Source organism: Thalassophryne amazonica, chromosome 10, assembly GCF_902500255.1.
Source record: "Thalassophryne amazonica chromosome 10, fThaAma1.1, whole genome shotgun sequence".
In the NCBI taxonomy this organism is placed as follows: Eukaryota; Metazoa; Chordata; class Actinopteri; order Batrachoidiformes; family Batrachoididae; genus Thalassophryne; species Thalassophryne amazonica.
Window position 1 is genome coordinate 26651257 of NC_047112.1, and position 19401 is coordinate 26670657.

The 19401-nt window shown below is 40.6% G+C and overlaps 1 protein-coding gene across 1 annotated transcript in view; it reads left to right on the forward strand.

Annotated features, from left to right (window-relative positions):
* Window positions 1–15425: 15425 nt before the first annotated feature.
* Window positions 15426–19401, forward strand: part of sema6bb (sema domain, transmembrane domain (TM), and cytoplasmic domain, (semaphorin) 6Bb) — a 191583-nt gene continuing 187607 nt past the window's right edge. The window contains 1 exon segment of the mRNA XM_034179613.1: window positions 15426–15551. Within this exon segment, the coding sequence (XP_034035504.1) occupies window positions 15443–15551 (109 nt within the window). The 5' untranslated portion in view covers window positions 15426–15442.

The following is a 19401-nucleotide window of genomic DNA, read 5'->3' on the forward strand; positions in this document are numbered from 1 at the left end:
ACCGCAGCGCAGTGCCTTTAATACCTATGGCATGCTCTAATCTCTGTAATAAAATTTTATGGTCAACAGTATCAAAAGCAGCACTGAGGTCTAACAGAACAAGCACAGAGATGAGTCCACTGTCTGAGGCCATAAGAAGATCATTTGTAACCTTCACTAATGCTGTTTCTGTACTATGATGAATTCTAAAACCTGACTGAAACTCTTGAAATAGACCATTCCTCTGCAGATGATCAGTTAGCTGTTTTACAACTACCCTTTCAAGAATTTTTGAGAGAAAAGGAAGGTTGGAGATTGGCTTATAATTAGCTAAGATAGCTGGGTCAAGTGATGGCTTTTTAAGTAATGGTTTAATTACTGCCACCTTAAAAGCCTGTGGTACATAGCCAACTAATAAAGACAGATTGATCATATTTAAGATCGAAGCATTAAATAATGGTAGGGCTTCCTTGAGCAGCCTGGTAGGAATGGGGTCTAATAGACATGTTGATGGTTTGGATGAAGTAACTAATGAAAATAACTCAGACAGAACAATCTGAGAGAAAGAGTCTAACCAAATACCGGCATCACTGAAAGCAGCCAAAGATAACGATACGTCTTTGGGATGGTTATGAGTAATTTTTTCTCTAATAGTTAAAATTTTATTAGCAAAGAAAGTCATGAAGTCATTACTAGTTAAAGTTAAAGGAATACTTGGCTCAATAGAGCTCTGATTCTTTGTCAGCCTGGCTACAGTGCTGAAAAGAAACCTGGGGTTGTTCTTATTTTCTTCAATTAGTGATGAGTAGTAAGATGTCCTAGCTTTACGGAGGGCTTTTTTATAGAGCAAGAGACTCTTTTTCCAGGCTAAGTGAAGATCTTCTAAATTAGTGAGACGCCATTTCCTCTCCAACTTACGGGTTATCTGCTTTAAGCTGCGAGTTTGTGAGTTATACCACGGAGTCAGGCACTTCTGATTTAAAGCTCTCTTTTTCAGAGGAGCTACAGCATCCAAAGTTGTCTTCAATGAGGATGTAAAACTATTGACGAGATACTCTATCTCACTTACAGAGTTTAGGTAGCTACTCTGCACTGTGTTGGTATATGGCATTAGAGAACATAAAGAAGGAATCATATCCTTAAACCTAGTTACAGCGCTTTCTGAAAGACTTCTAGTGTAATGAAACTTATTCCCCACTGCTGGGTAGTCCATCAGAGTAAATGTAAATGTTATTAAGAAACATAAAGACAAATGCTCTGGCTCTGGCTCTGGCTTGTTTTGGGTTTGTGATCGCCTTTGATTTTAATCAGAAGCCCTTGTGGTGCTTAAACGCGAAACTGGCTTATCAGTAGCCTACAGCTACCGAGTCAATACTAAAAGTTAGCGGTTAGCTGTAACATCTGCTAAATGTTTTAGCACTTTATCAGTTTAGCGTTATAAGATTTAGCTTTTCAGTCAGTGGATCAGTGGTTATTGAAGCTAACGTTTTGGCCAGCTGTGCCCACCACTGCATTTAGGTTTTTTGGTGACTGAAATTCATGTTCTCTTGGCTCTTTTTGTGATAGCAATGTATATAAGCCTTCATTTCATTAAAAAAAAACAAGGGTTGTCAAACTTGTTAACGTGCACTAGCAACCAGAAGACAATGTTTTGAGGAACAACCACTGATTCCTCTCCCTTTTTCTTAAATCGTCCAGCCGTGCTGTGAAAATGGGAAAAGTAGAGTATGTCCCTTTTGGGCTACTGTACCAACATGGCGGTGCAGCAAGGCTTTTTCCATGAAAAATCCTAGTCCTACGTACAAGGGGCGACTGATGTTTTGAGCCTGACCCAGATAAATTAAGGTGTGGTTCTTCATCTTTTGCATTCTGGGAAGCCAATATTCCTTGAGAATGTGTGATGTTTCGACTCGCTGGGTGCAATGTTGAGAAATGGCTCCTCAGAATGCAAGACTGGCTCAAAACATCACAGTCACCCCTCAGTCACACCCCTATTTACCTTGCCCCCTTCACACTCCCACAAAGTACAGATTGATCATCCCTGATCATCTGCATGCCTGCACAGCCCCATTCCACTTTATCTATTTGACAGTAAACTTCTCTTTGTAGAGGTGGGCGGATTGATCCTAATATCGATGCCAATGCTGGTATTGATATTGAACAATCCTCATGTAAAATGATCGATACTAAACTTTTTTCTCTCCCGCACGCACTGACTGCTGTGCCGTGTCACACAACACGGAGCAGCGTACCCTTGTATTGTGGTTTGTTAGCCCTATTCCTCAGGAGATTTTGTTTTAAGTTGTGTTGAGTGCTTTTTTTTAAGCAAAAATGTTGATTGTGATAATAAAGTATTTTGTTGTCACATACAGTGTTTGGCGAAATTCTATCCTAGGTCTTTTGGATCCTTTGGATCTATGAAGCTTAAATATGAAATGTATCGGTATCTGTATCGATTTCAATGATACTGGGCCTATATTTACTTGTTATCGAATTAATACCAAAATTCCCGGTATCGCTCACCTCTATCGCTTTGCCCATTTCTCTGTTTGACTCCTTTACTTCTTACAGAAGTATTTTTTTCCTTTTCTTTTACTGTTTATGCACCTGTTACTTCTTACAAGTATTTTTCTTTTATTGCTGTTTATGCACCAATGACACCAGATCAGATTCTTTGAATGTGAGAACTTATAATGAATGAATAAATTAAATTCTGATTATGATAGAAGGGCTCCTTCAAACCTTTTGAAAGAACATTGATTAATTATTGCAGGTAATTTATACACTGATGAACAGATGGTTATGAATGCTGTATCACATTTCTGCTGATAAACACCCTTAAATTAGATTAGATTAGATAGAATTTTCTAAATCCCTTGGGGAGGCTCCCTCAGGAGAATTGAGGTTCCAGCAGCATTGTATAGCAGCACACAGGGTAAGAAGCACACAGAGTATCAAAAGTGAAAGTTAAAAAACAATTTGCAAATAGAAATACACAAATATAAATACCAGAAATACTGCTCACTACTGGTTTACTGGCTACTACTGTTCCTCTCCTCCTTCCCCTGAGTGAGGAGTTGTACAGTCTGTGGCTGAAGAGGCTCCTCTGTAGCTGTTGACTGTGTGCAGAGGGTGACTGGCGTCATGCATGATGTCCAACAGTTTGTCCAGTGTTCTCTTCTTCTCTGCCACCGTCGCCAGAGAGTCCAGGTTCATGCCAACAACAGAGCCAACACAGTGTTATGCCATGACTGGAAAATGTGAAGAAAAGTTACTTTTCCTGCTTTTTAATGTGTGTGGTGGCTTCACTGCTGCTGCTGCTACTGGACTTAAGCTGCATATCACATTGTCTCTGACTTCATCTGTGGCTTTTGCTATCATCTGGAGCATCTCCCTGTGCCTCCCTCTGCAGTTTTCCGTGAGATATCCTGGAAGATTTATTCTAAAAACCTTGCTCTATGTTTCATCATATACTTTTAAATTGTATTAGTTTCAAACTATTTCATAACTTTTTGCAATCCCCAAATTTGATTGATTGGCAGGCCTAACTTCAAGCATAGCAAAAATCAATTTTGAGTAAATAGTAACAGAAAAAGGAGTTTAAAAAACCATTCACTCTGTCATATTGTGCATTCACCCCAAAAATGATTGGTGTTCATTCTGTAGTAGTTTGTCTTGTCTTACAAATAATAAAATATAAATGGTAAAAATGCCAACATATCTGGTAAGAAATAAGAAATATTTGTTATGTATTGAAAAGTTTTTACCTATGTTACAGATCTTGGTTTGACTCTGTCTTAATGCACGCGATCAATGTGTGTGTGATATCTTGACAAAGACTTTGTACGAGGTCTATTAGATAAGAAACCGACACTTTTATTTTTTTTTAACTATATGGATTTGAATGACGTGCGATTACACCAATCATGCTTGAACCCTCGTGCGCATGCGTGAGTTTTTTCACGCATGTCGGTGATGTCATTTCCCCGTAGGCAGGCCTTGAGTGAGATGTGGTCCCACCCTCTCGGCTGAATTCCTTTGTTTCACATGCTTCTTGAGACGGCACGCGTTGCTTTATCAAAATTTTTTCTGGACCTGTGAGGAATATCCGAGTGGACACTATTTGAGAAATTAAGCTGGTTTTCGGTGAAACATTTAACGGCTGATGAGAGATTATGGGGTATTTCTGTCGGTGTAAGGACTTCCCACGGAGCGGGACGTCGCGCAGCGCTTTCAGGCGCCATCGTCAGCCTGTTTCTGTTGTGAAAGTGTAGGAACACGGGCTCACAACAGGGGGCGTAAAAGAACGGGCAACGGATAAGCCAAACAGTAACAATTTAATGTTGTAAATTGTGCACAACGGAATACAGACAACAATCAGTTTGGGACTATAGTCAATTACACGTTGGGTGACGTGTGGGCAGGCTTGAGGATAGGAGACGCCCGTCTAGAACCGAGCCGGATCCCACATGGCCCTCACCGCCAACGGATCTGAAGAACACCGGAGCCGCCAAGTCCTGGGTCCCCAGGTGGTCACCGTCTCCAGCTGTCAGACCTGGTACTGCTGGCAGAGAACAGAAACAGTATAGATGAGTGTGAGTTCGCACACTCAGTAATCCCACAGTCTGTGTTCTTTTGGGAGGGAGCACCTCCACCTCCAATCACACACTCGTGCAGCTCCTGTCTAACCACTTATCTGGTTGGGGTGTGAAGCAAAGCCGTCGCTGATCACACCAAACGCCAATCCCACAGATAAGGCAACACCCACAGGAAAACGGCTGCAAAGAAGTTTAGACTATTAGTCAGTTTAAATTCAGCAGAGAAATTACCTCCAAGGTAGCTGATTTTTCGGCGGGGAGGTGGAGTTGCAGTCCAGCCTTTATGGTGGTGGTGATGTGGATGAGTGACAGCTGGTGCTGATGACGAGTAACAGCTGTCACTCCCGGTTGCTATGACGCCCTCCTGCTTGAAGCCCGCACTTCAAGCAGGGCGCCATCTGGTGGTGGTGGGCCAGCAGTACCTCCTCTTCAGTGGCCCACACAACAGTTTCGACCTGAAAACATCCTAATTTAAGGCTTAATTCACCCAGGACATCGTGAGAGAACAGAGAAGATTCAGAAGAGGCCGGCATGAGGACTTTATGCGGACATTCCACTGTTTAAGGACATTTTTTAATGAGAGACGTGCGCGCAAATTCTGTGTGCGCCACGACAGGAAAAACACCTCCGTGTTGAAAACCATTTGTAAAATTCAGGCGGCTTTTGATGGCTTTCAACAAGTGAATAACTGAGAAATTGTTTAACAGCTTGGGCATGTTCCAACTTGCCCGTTAAGGTTTCCAACACGGAGGTGTTTTTCCTGTCGTGACCCCCCCAGTCGGGTGCGGCCTGACATGCGACTCTGCCCGCACGTTCTTTCATTATAAAATGTCCGTTAACAATGGAATGTCCGAATAAACTCCTCATGCCGACTTCTTCTGAAAGTTCTCTGTTCTCTGACGACTTACTGGGTCAACAGAGCCTGAAATGTGGAAGTTTTCAACTTGAAACGGCGAGACGCTGCCGCCTCGAAGAGCAGATCACCGTCAGGCGCCGTGGGCCGTCCTTAAAGCGACACTACCAGACCAAAATCTCCCATCAGCCATTAAAATTTTTACCGAAAACCAGCTAAATTTATCGAATGGTGTCCACTCAGTTGTGCCTTACAGTTTTGAAAAAATTTTTATCAAACAAAGCAGCAGTCTCTGAGCCATTCCTAAACAATGAAAAAAATTGAGGAGAGGGTGGGCGACTCCTCACTCAAAGGCTGCCCACAGGTGAATGACGTAACCGACAGGCGTGAAAAAACTCTCGCATGCCCACGAGGGTTCAAGCATGTCTGATGTAATCACACGTGATTCAAATCCATATGGTTTTTGAAAAAAATAATAAGGTTGGATACTTTTCTAATAGACCTCGTATAGAGTGTTTTCACTGACATCATCAATAACCGAGATTCCCGGAAGTGCCGCCATTACGGAGGCACTGATTTTGTAAACAAGCACCATACTCGTAGAAAATGCTGAAATAAGAGGATATTTTTACAAAATTCTAAATGGTAGCGGCCAAAGTAAGCAAAAAGAAGAAAGCGGAAGTTGCCGGGAAGTATGTAGAAGGGTTAGAACCTGTCGTAAGGAATCGATATTTAGGAAAATTGACTTTAATCGACGGGCAAGATCCCTGCGAACTTGACGACAAGGAACTGAGTGATGACTTCAGTGAAAACACACTATACGGCAGACATGGACAGCGAAGGCACAGTGCGCGATTATAGCGAAGATTTAAGTGACATATCGATTGTTTTTGAAGAAGATGAGGAAGTGTCTGATGAAGATATTAACGGTGTAAATAATGACGGTTCCAAACTGTGTATGTTCCAGCCAAACGCGACAGAAAGAGGATGAAACGCAGCTGTCAGCTGACAGCAGCAGCGCTGAGGAGGACGATATAAGCTGCTGAATGGTTTGTTCACTTACTACTACTCTTTTCCTCCCATCCCATGCTCCTGAATTTAAACACGCTGTGCTGCTCAAATATTTTTTTCATACACAAACAAACTGTGCCAGGAATAAATGATCGTTTATAATAAAGTAGTAAGTGAACAAACCATTCAGCAGCTTATATCGTCCTCCTCAGCGCTGCTGCTGTCAGCTGACAGCTGCGTTTCATCCTCTTTCTGTCGCGTTTGGCTGGAACATACACGGTTTGGAACCGTCATTATTTACACCATTAATATCTTCATCAGACACTTCCTCATTTCGGTAAGCGATAGTAATTGAGATGTTCTTCCCTGTCTGCTCTATTGTGGCAGCCGTCTACTCGACAATAATTGACCATTATGTCGCTATTTTGTCAGTATGAATTGACGCAGTCATGCACTCCAGCTGAAAACACCTCCAATGCCTCCGACATGGCGGACTTCCGGTTTGATGACGTCATGAGAAAACACACTATATGGAGGTGAAATGTGGTTTGCACAGTCACCTCACTGATCCCACAGCCTTCTTGCTGGGAGGCGACAGTGCTAACCATTACATTCCCATTACCATTCATTCACAGATGAGACGGCCACCGAATATCATCACTGCGTACAAATCTATTCACAGTTTTAGAGTATCCCAGAATGCTTTGCACACTGGGGAGGGAGGCTTGATAATGGCTCAGCTTAAGGCTAATTTTAAGATCGAAAACGCCAAAGACATACTAACGTGTTAGCATCGGTCCATTTTTAAGTTATAAAATACATCTATCAACTGTTTCAGAAAACCATAACAGGTCGGTTTAACATAAAAAGGTAAATATTACTCAGACATATGCTCTTTAGGAGTTTAATGCTAACTTTAACATTGAAAACGCCATAGACATGCTAACGTGTTAGCATTGGTCCGTTTTTAAGTTATTAAATACATCTATCAACTGTTTCAGAAAACCATAACAGGTCGGTTTAACATAAAAAGGTAAATATTACTCACAGACATATACTCTTTAGGAGTTTAATGCTAACTTTAACATTGAAAACGCCATAGACATGCTAACGTGTTAGCATCGGTCCATTTTTAAGTTATAAAATACATCTATCAACTGTTTCAGAAAACCATAACAGGTCGGTTTAACATAAAAAGGTAAATATTACTCAGACATATGCTCTTTAGGAGTTTAATGCTAACTTTAACATTGAAAACGCCATAGACATGCTAACGTGTTAGCATCGGTCCGTTTTTAAGTTATTAAATACATCTATCAACTGTTTCAGAAAACCATAACAGGTCGGTTTAACATAAAAAGGTAAATATTACTCACAGACATATACTTTTTAGGGTTTTAGCGGGGAAAAATTAAGATGAAGCGAAATAAAACAAAGAACCAATGAAGCAGCACATCGAAGATCGAAGCACTGCTTCATTGGTTCAAGGTTCAAAGCAAAGCCGCGCTGCAGAAATAGTTAATTAAATACAGAGCTGCTGCAGGGTTGGTAATCAATGTAGAGAAATGATCATTTTCCTGACAAACACTCCCAAAAACAACAGCCACTCTGAAGGACAGATAAAGGAATAGTTAAGCAAAAAGGCTGCTGATGTCGATGGATCGAATGATTTCTTAAGGATACCCAAAAAGAACCGATTCATGACACGCAACCCTAACAGCAACACATTTTTTTTTTTTTTTTTTTTTTATAAAACTCACATTAAAGACTCACGATTATCTTAGTTAAACACCTAAATACATATTTTGGTTGAACTCACCTCCATAACGCAATGTTGCAAACAAGTTGCTTGTCACTTGTCCACTCCACCACCCGCAAATGCTTGTTTACACTGACAACAAAATCTCGGCCTCCCCAGCGAGAACGTGATTACTTGCGATATTTGACACCATAAAGGCGTCAGTTTATCTTCAATGCAGATTCTGGGTAATGTAAAAAAGGGATTATGTTGTAGGCTGTTGCATAAGTATGTGTTCTACCAGCACTGATACATGACGACTCTTTTAAATGATTTATTCATAAATACCCCAAATGCCACAGTGTCCCCATTAATGCTGCTCTATTTCATTACCATTTCCCTATATCTGGGATGCGCATATTCCTTTGAACTCTCCAATTTTTATTGCAGTTTCCTCACAGCTGTATAATGGAAACGCATTCGGAACGTACACATCGATAAGACTGACGCTAAGAGAGAGAGAGAGCTAGATAGGAGTTGGATGAAATGAGATGAGAGAGAAAGGAAGAAACTAAGGCATAATGAGACGGTGATGGGAAAAGATACAGACCGAGGAGAGACGTAAATGAGCGCCATGGCAACCATAACAAGTGACAAAAACATTTCAGAGCATATTAACGCTGTCGTTTGATGACGAGGTTGGTTATTGGCATGCAAAGCATCCTAAGCCCTGCAGCAGAGGGTCAGTCACCACTTCCATGGACATCCGGCACTTTACCTTCAAGTTTCCTGACTTCACTCTTCATTTGGGCTTCGCGAAAGAAACTAGACATTGATTGGTGTGGGGTATCCAGTGGGGTCATTCTGGGAAGGCACTGATGGGTTCTGAGGGGGCGATGCACCCTCTGCGCCCAACCCTCACCCTTGTTTTCTGTAGCTAAATTATCTCATAATGACTTTGTTTAGGAAATTACCTGCCTAAACACCCATAATTAAATTGATCTGGTGCTGTGGAAATAGACAAATTAACAAGTCTGTGTAAATTCTTTTGTAGTGAAATGGAGCATGGTGGTGACCTCGGGAGTATTGTCTCATTAAACAAAAGATAGTTGGAGTGCATGTTGGATAATCCGCCCAAACTGCAGTTTCCACTCAGCGAGCGATCGCCTGCATTTCCTTTTGTGATGTCATTTACCATCTGTATTAAACTGACACCCAGATCAGTCACACTCAATCCCAAACATGTTTGTCACAACAGTGGAAACAATAGCTCTCAGATGAAAGCGCTAACAAGATAATTTGCAACTGACAATTCACGAAGCTCACGCCGGATGCCAACTTCAATATGATGTCTTTGCTGTCTGCTGCCTTTTCAGTTTTGCGACGGCACCGTGGGGTTGAATATTTTTTAATAGTGACCCCTCTAAACGGCTACGTGTGTATGCGGCTTGTTCCGTAATAATGATACTGCTTGTGCCATTCAGCGCTGCTTCTGAATGGACTCGACTGCATCCATTTGTCATAATTACAACAATGTTTTGGCTCGGAACCGCTTGCTTGACCACACGTGTGCGCTCACTTTTATACTTGTGTGTCTACTTATTCTGCTGTCCCATGAAATTGTATAGCTCAGGGTGTCTAATTATACTAATAGAATGCTAGCCGGCTGACATTTATTCATGCATTATTAATAGCAGAAACAATAGAATCTGTGATTGGATATACTGACTTCATGACTTCTCATCTTCTCCGTTACTCTATTATCTCTTGCGCCATCTCTCTACCACGTGACCTGCTTTTCTTCTCTCCGTGACTCTTTCCCCTTCACCTCCTGTAATTGTGCTTGTGGGTGTTGAGTAATTAGCCAGACTCCCGCTTTTATCCAGATGACAGAGAGAAGAATTTGCAAAATGTTCCATAAAGATTGTGTGTCCCGATAAGGTTACGTCTGGGACTCTGTTAAACAGAGGAGCTGCACAATGGCTGCTTTTATCATTCAGATAGGCGAGACAGTGAGAGAGACTATGAATCACAAAAGTTCCCGTCAGGCGTGCAAACTCGAACATTTCAGGCATCTTGTTAAATTGACTGCATTTGGCTTTCAAGCATGCATTTTATTCATGGCAAAGTTCTTACAAGGTCCTCTTTACATGACATTTGCATTCTGGTCAACAGCTGTGTCAGCAGAAGGATGGTTATAATGTATGAGGTATCTCATGGTTCTATTCAGGTGCTTTTGGGTTTTTTCACCCTTAGATCGAAAGCATTTGGCCATGTTGTCCTCAGATCAGTTTTCTGCAATTTACAAGGTTTATACAGTCTGAACGGAATGATGCACCTCATTCAACACATTCTCATTTGCATGCTGCAGGTGTCAGAGCCTTCTGGAATGATTTCACCCACCAACTCAGTAGAGGGAAAGTCGCAGAATTGTATTTCTGTGATATTCTGAAATCCTGCACTTGTGCTTGTTGTACAGCTGTTTTGTTATGGTTAGCATTGCATTTAGGGTTAGTTCTAGTCACATTCAGAAACATAGCAGACATTTTTTTTGTGTGTGTTGCATAAAGCTTTTAAGTCTGAGAAGGTGTCGTGATCCGATGGCTTGGGTTGAGACTGCCTGTCCACGACATCGAAATGGACCTTTGTTATCAGACTGAATAGTCAAAACAGAAAGTTCTGACTTGCCATTGTTGTCAATGTGCTTGCCCACGTGGTTAGTAATATCTGTACCAGTTGCAATACTGTGACTTGAAATGCCAAGACGGCACAGTTTAACTTGCAACCCAACACCTTAGTGGGTTTTTTAAATCAATGAGCTTGTCCTCTTCACTCTAAAGTCCTGATTATCTGTAAAATCACCTGCTGAGGTGATCCATCTTGGTCTTGATCTTACTCTTTGTGTGCAGCATTTTAAGATATCTGGACAATATCTGGACATTGTTTGTGGGGTTCCCCAGGGCTCTGTGCTGGGACCAAAATGATTTATTTTATATATTAATGATTTATGTAAAGTTTCCAATGTGTTTAAAGCAGTTCTCTTTGCTGATGACACAAACCTGTTTTGTTCTGGAGAGAATTTGCAGCAATTATTGTTTGATTTGAGAGTTGAAATGATAAAGCTGAAGAGTTGGTTTGACATTAAATTGGTCAAAAACTAAAATGATGTTATTTGGAAATTATAAACAGGATGTACAAATACAGTTAAATATACTTGGGGTAAATATAGATTGTGTCAAGGAAAATAAGTTGTTAGGTGTGATTATTAATGATAAAATTAACTGAAAAGCTCATATTCAACATATTCAAAAGAAAGTTTCTAAAAGTATTGCAATACTGAATAAGGCAAAGTATATTCTAGATGGTAAATCACTACATACTTTGTATTGTGCATTGATTGCACCTTATTTGACATACTGTGCTGATGTTTGGGGTAATAACTATAAAACTACTTTACAATCATTATTCATCCTTCAAAAAAGAGCATTAAGAATAATTCATAATTCAGGGTTTCGGGATCATACCAATCCATTATTTATTAAATCAAAGATATTAAAACTTTATGATATGATTTCATTTAAGACTGTTCAGCTGATGTATAAATAAATAAACAATTACCTCTCAGAATTCAAGAATATTTTACGCCGAGAGAAGGAATATATAATTTAAGGGGTATGTTTTATTTTAAAATTGTGCGTGCTAGGACGACTAGGAGGTGCTTTTGTGTTTCCATTTGTGGCCCAAAAAAAATAGAATAATTTACCAGAGAAACTTAAGCAATGTCCAGATATTAACCGGTTCAAACATTTATACAGACAAATGGTATTTTCTAGATATGTATTAGTTTAATATGGTTGAGTTGTGTTATATGTAGATGCTGTTGTACTGGAACCTTCGTTTTTTTGTTGTTGTTTTTTTTTTGTGAGTTGTCTGGAGAAATATTTGACCTCTTTTATCTGTAATTATGTGCTGCTTTGTTCAGATTGTGTTGGATATATATATCTATGAAAGGCATATATGCCTGTTTGATTTTATACAGGAGGGTAGGCATGGATAAGCGTTGCTTCTGCCTATGCCTTTAGGCACCATGTATTTGGTTTATTTTCTTATATTTCTTTTCTTATATTTCTTTTCGTCTTTGACTTTTCTGTTATGAGTTTGGTCATTTGTATATGAGCGAATTTCTGTTATGCATGGGTGTCTAATAATAAATCAAATAAATAAATCAAATCAAATAAGATGACTGATTTTTCATATTTGGTGCTATAGAAATAAATGGATCTGAACTGGCACAATGACATGTCAACTTTTATCTGCTGTATTAACAGTTAGAGCTTATATGTTTATTTATTAGAAATGGGACAGTGCATATTAATAGACATAGTTACATGTAAATATGCCGGATTATAGCAAGGTGCTAATTTCCATCCATAGTCCCAGTAACATAAAAACAGACTAAGACCACACAACATACCAAAGTAAATCAATTGTGACAGAAAACCAGTTAAAACAAAATACATATACAGATATTTACAATTCAAAGTAACAATAATTGATAGATAATGAGTAGCCGACAGGTGGAGGAACCAAAGTTCATGATGGGTGTTGAGGTGCAAAAGTACTGTATTAAAGTGACAAGTGCTAAATGCAAAAGTGCTTCAGTGTTCATGTTAGAGTGGCGCTAAGAAGGATTTTCATACAAGAAAACTGATCAAAATTGAGCTTCAATGTCCCATGTGCCTTCTGGCACTTCTCTAACCATTTATGGGTTAGCAGGGAGTTAGGTGGGTTCAGCACTGGCAAAGTGCCCACAGTTGAAGCTGCCTCATTTGAGTAGAAAACCTATGGGTGACATCACAGACGGTTTGTCCAGAATTAAGCATTAAGTCCTATTTTGACACTGAGGCCCATTGGTACCTTTGTTCATCTCCAGATTCTGTAGGATGAAGTGGATGACTCCCACATGTTACTTCCCCAGCCAAGGCCGGTGTCACTGACCGAACATCGTCATTTGCATACCTCATTTGCATACATCATTTGCATACCTCATTTGCCGAGGTTCACAGATTAAAACCTCGTTTCTGCTTAAAGCTCCACTCCAGTCATCATATATCTCAGTGACAGACATCGGAAGCTTTTGTACAACACATAAATTCAGCATAATTTCATCAAAAAGTTGGCAGAAGCAATCAGAGCGCCGCGGCTAAAGGAGCTGCTAGCTGATGTGTTCACTGCGTGTCGGCTTTTTCAAAGCATCACGGAATTACGCAGAGTTTCTGCTTAAAACGGCGTCAGTCTGCTTAAAACTGACTTTAGAATGATTTAAGAGGTTTTACCTTTTTTCATCTGATGGTTAATAATCTCATTAATCCATTTGATTGCTTTGGGTGAAGAGACTCCGTCTTAGAGCTTCGAAATGACGCACGCGCAGATGCAAAAGGCGGACTGATTTTTAGGGGTGGACTGTTTGGTCTGTGATAATGGTACCCATTTACAGTTTGGTGGAGCATACTGAACAACAAAAAAAATGGATTCATATGATTTAAATATGTACATCGGGTGTTTCTAATTGAGAAACATCAGAAAATTATACTATTTAGACACATTCTGATCACGTGCAACCAATGTACATATTTGTCATGTTTCTTTTTTCAGTTTGGGACAAGTAGCTTGACTGTGAATCTGCCTAACTCCACTGAGCTACATGGTCTGCAGTTATTTGTAAGATGTAATAAGTTAAATTTGGGTGAATATGTGCAGATTATAGAGTTAGAGGTCCAAGCAAAATATAGTTTGGGGTTTACATAGCTGACAGGCCTTTTGGCCTAGACTGAGGACCACTCTACCGATTGCCAATGTAGTATTATTCATGGCATCGCAGTCTTTACAGTATTTTTTTATTGTAAATGATCCCAAACCATGTAGTTATGTTATCCAGATTAAAACCCCATTTGTGTATGTAATAGTATACTTCAGATTTGCGGAAGTATTCCGTAACATTACATCGGTTTCCTTGCGTATAATGAAACTCTTGTATTTTGATTACACAATAAAACAAAACTTCGGCAATGCCAAGTGAAATGCAATATGTGTTATTAAAGCTCAGAAGTGGCGTGATGGAGAGATGGAGAGAGGCAGAGAGGTGCAGTGTGAATACCGTACTTTGAGCAGCATGTATTATTTGCATGTTTTCTTCCACCTGTGACCACAGTAAAATACAGGGAGCTTTACATCAAGACACCTGAGCTTGGGTATTCAAATTCGAGGAGTTGCAATTGTTCATGACTAAAAGAGCTTCCGTGTTGGTTGAGTTGGAGAAAATCCTTGTCCCTTGATTTTCCAAACAAATGACTCTTCAGTGTGTTCAGCATTAAGTAGATGATACACGAGATACAGAAAATAAAATGGGAGATGTGGGGAACACAATTCCGCATCTGACTTAGTGCACATTTGGAAGAATGAGTAGATAATTACCGCCGAAACCTCTAAAAATCCACCACATGCTGTCTGAGTAAAAGCACGGGGAGATAATCGCCATCTGAGGTTTGTGGCTGAAGTCAATAAGAAGTCTCAGAGCTTTTCTGCAGCAAAGTAGAGCGCTGGTGTCATTTTCTAGATGGATTGCTTGGTGTAACTTAATTTGAGTATCATTTGTATTTCCACATGAATCACAGCGGAGACCCGCGTGTGCTTCAGTAGCGCCTAATGAAAAACGCCATCAGTTTACCTCGGCTGTCAGAGAGGTGATTTGCGTTGCTGGCAAGCGTTTAATTTAAGTAAACCACCTCTTTGCTTCCTCGCTCCCTTGTTCTCCCACGCCATGCACACTGCTGATTGTCGAGCTCTTTACTGAGATCTCGATGTCAGCTTGCGTGCATGCAGTCTTTCTTTTCACCCCGTAGTTCACGTCTGGGCCTTTGTCACGCCGTCCTCTCCTCCTCCTCCTCCTCCTCCTCCGATGTGTTGTTGCTGGTGTGGTCGTTTGATGTGGTGATGTTGGGATCTGGTTGCATTCAGAGCTGACTGGACTCTTCTCCCTCACTGGATTACTTAATTCCTCACTGTGTGATGTTATCTGTGCTTCACGGCAGGAGCGAAGGTGAGTTAATGCTACAGGAATGCAAAAAGGGAAAAGAGGGAGCGTCACTGAAGAAACCGATTTTTCGTTGTTGTTTGTTTGCGTCCTCGTTTTGCAACCGCTCACTCCCTTTTCACCTTGTCTCTCTTTTTCTTTATCTCCACAGACTCCACACTGCTGTTGCCATGGCAACCGTGGCTCCTCCCTCCTTCTTGCTGCTGTGCTGGCTCCTCCAAATGACAAGCTCGGCGTTCCCCGAGGAACCGGGGCCTCTCAACTTCATCCCAGCTGAAGGTATTGATTGACCTCCTGACTTTCACTGCCGCCCTCCCTGTCTGCAGCGCGAGAGGCGCAGGGTCACGCTCGAACACTCAGGGTGTTGAACTGTCGTAGGCACAGAGGAGGGTAAAGGTCGCGTTGCAGGCTGTGGAGGTCAGACAGACTCTCACACGGAGGCTTGCTGACTGGTGTCCAGGACGGGGTGTGTGTGTGTGGGGGGGCACAGTCAAGAATGACGTCAGGATATGTGAAGGGGCTCACATGCTCATGACTTTCCCATACGCACAGCTGGGACCCTCATGAGATGTCGCTCCCTATACGCTCTCAGACTTCGAGTCTCCACGTCAGCTCGGCCGTCTCCAGCGCAGACCAGACTGTGATTGATTACAGTTCGATAATATTGATGGATGATTTCCCAGATGAGACCAGACCTTTGTCGACATATCAGTACCAAACCACGGGGTGTAGAAGCTGTCACGCTTCTGAGACCTGCAGCAGAGTGTCTAGTAGCTGTAGATTATGTATAAATTCTATTATGTGGATGAATAGACAAGACAGAGAGAGGAAGGAAAGCAAACAGAGGATCAAAGAAAGAAAGACCCTGAGGAAGGAGAAGAACATATAGCAAGCAGTGGGTCTATAAGGATGTAATCAGGGTGGGGAAGTTCAAAAGTTAATCTTTTAGGTGTAATAATGGACAGGAAATGGCTATATTTTCCACATATTAAATAATTGCAAAAAATTAATATTATTATTATAGCCTTTATTGTCATTGTACATAGATACAACGAAACTTGTCCTCTGCATTTAACCCATCCTAATTACAGTTACACACAATCCAACCACTAGGGGCAGTGGGCAGCCAGAGTCCGTTGCCCTGGGACCAAGAGAAAAGGAACAGACCCTAAATAAGCATTTTTGATTGTGGGAGGAGCAGTGATGCCGGTAACGCGTTACTCTAATCTGACCACTTTTTTTAGTAACGAGTAATCTAACGCGTTAATCTTTCCAAATCAGTAATCAGATTAAAGTTACTTCTCCATGTCACTGTGTGTTACTATTATTTTTCATTGTGGGTCGATAGCAGCATTAAACTTGGTCCGTGGGCAGGGGGTCGGGGTTCGACTGAACTGCCCACTTTCAGCGAGCTGTGAGCTTTTCATCCACGGTTTTTTGTAGTTGCTCAACTCGTCCTCACCTCTTAAAGCGGGGTGATCAGCACACCTGCACTGAGCTTTACAAAGACATTTTTATACTTTTTTCCCTCCTTTATTTAGAATTCTGAGCTGAGCTGCTCCGTATCGTCTCGTTAAAAACAGCTGATCCTCCGCGACGCGTCAACAACTAACACTATTTTCCACTCAAATGCACCTAAACTCTCTTTCTGAGGACCACATGATGTGAAAATGCAATAAAACCTTCTTACCTGTAAATCTGGTCATGTTTTCTGCATAAATAAATGTTATCCATTCTTTGTGCTCAAACGCCAAAGCAGGGGCGAATCCAGATGGAATGGGGGCATGGGGCAAGGATGTGCCCCCCACAACACCCCTAGATTAAAGGTCCAGTTTTGAAGCCGTTTTTTTACTACAACTACTAATATTGCTTAAAATAATAATAATTTCGACAAGTAAAATGTTTAGAGAGAATTTAAATGTTAGAATTTAATAGTTACATTTATAAACAATGTAGGTTTGAAATTGCAAGTTTTACTGTTACAGTGATGTCAACAGTTAAATATGAGGTCAAGAAAGAGGTCTTTATTTTACTTTTTATAAAACAAGTATTTATTTTCATTGAAGTCAAGAAAGGGTGACTATAAAGTGAGTTTTGGCAAAACAGGTATCATTGTCATGTTGACATGGGTTGTTGTTGGCAGCTGGGGAAAGTAACTAGTAATCTAACTTAGTTACTTTTACAATTGAGTAATCAGTAAAGTAACTAAGTGGATGGAACTCACGACCCCTGGTTTACAAGACCAGTACTCTAACCACTGAGCTATGGAGCCCATGTGCTCCTAAACTCCAATAAAATGGGTTGAGTTCTGTCCCTTATCAGACACAAGATCCTTCTTTTGTCTTGATTATTACTCCATGGTTTGGTCAAGTGAAAAAATATTACTCAGATAAAATAAACTGCAAATAGTTCAAAATAAGGCAGCCTGCTGTGCTCTTTGTTACTATTAAAAAAAGAAAAATGTGTAGATGAAAAAGCATGGTAATTTATTTTGGCTCAAACTACTGCTCAGTTTTAATGATTTAAGTACTAAAATATATATTACACAGTCAGGTCCAAAAGTATTTGGGTATTTATGTTTTTTATGGAGTTTCTGTAAGACAGTTGAAATGACACAGTTAAGATGTGACAGTAGTGTCAACTGTTTGCTGTCATTCAAAGGATTTAACAAAAAATATCTCATTAAGTATTTCAGGTTATGACCACTTATATGCACAGCCAGTCCATTTTCAGAGCCCATAAGTAATTGGACAAAAACAATATTAAGTTTATTGTTGATGCAAATCATCACTTTTACAGACAGTATTCTTGAGACAACTCAGGACATGGACATTTTTGAACATTTTTAAGTCACTGAGTATGTCTTGGGCTTCTTTGACCATGTGTCCCTCACGACAACAGGCGGAATGTTTCACGGTTCCCCATTTCGTTTTTTGTTTGTGGATTTTCGGCTAGTTTCTGCTTCTTTCGCCCAGCTTCGTTTTATGTGTTGTCGCTTTGTGTATTATTGTATTTGTATTGTATTGAATTATTCCCCTGCACACTCCCACTAAAGCAGGGTATTATTTGTGTGCCTCTAAACAAAATAAGTCAAAAATGGATGAACAAATGTTCACCCAACTTGGTTGAAATAGTCCTTGGCCTGACTTAATAAAGCAGTCTAAGCTTTTAGTCTATTAAACCTACTTAGTTGACTAAGGTTAGTCGACTAACATTAGCCATCTAATCTCCATTTCACATAGACGGCTAAATTTATAGATTAGTCATCTAATATTAGTCAACGATGTTCATGGGCATAAGTGGCCTTGTGAGTGCTGTTGCCAAGAAATGCCTCCAATGCGAGAGAGTTTTGTTTGCTTCTGGGTTGGTCATCTGCTACAACCATAGCTGAGTCCGCTGCACCAGAAGAGGGCGTTGTTCCTCCTTGTTTGGTGGTTGATGGCTGGAGCTATCATGTCCACGATGAAGAGGATTGTAGGCGAACTGAAGTGGTATCACTGTTGAACCTCAGCATCTGTAAATATCTCCAATGGATTATTCTGGTCCCAGAACACCCGTTCCCAATGCAAGGCTCTCTGTTAGTCCTGCTCCATCTAATGGTGATACATGATAGCTGCCATTTTTGAGGTAAGACGCTGAAGTTTTGTTGACTAAATGAGATTAGCCTCCTCTGTAGCAGGCTAAAAGTTTGAGTTGGCTAACACAAACCTTTAGTCGACTAAGCGCTTTGCGCGACGACTAAGGTCAAAAGATTAGTTGACAAAACGATTTAGTCGACTAAACAAGATTACACTGCTTTATGAAACTGGGCCCTTGTGTGATTAATTCCAGATGATTTACTTTTGGAGCTGACTGGTGAAAGGTTAACGTCACAAAAAAGTATATTCCAGAGGGGCGGGGGGCATTTTCCAGGATATCTCACAACCAATTTGGCTAGAGAGATGATGTGACATTTACATCAATCAGAAAATCATTTGTAATCGATTTCAGTGCCAACAGTGCCGTCACATCAGAAGAGCTCTTACAAACATGAGGTCACTGTACAGAGGTATTTGGCACCTTTGTACGAGAATTATTGCCCACATTTTTAGAATGACTGTGTGTCTAATGAACAGTTACTTAGAGAGAC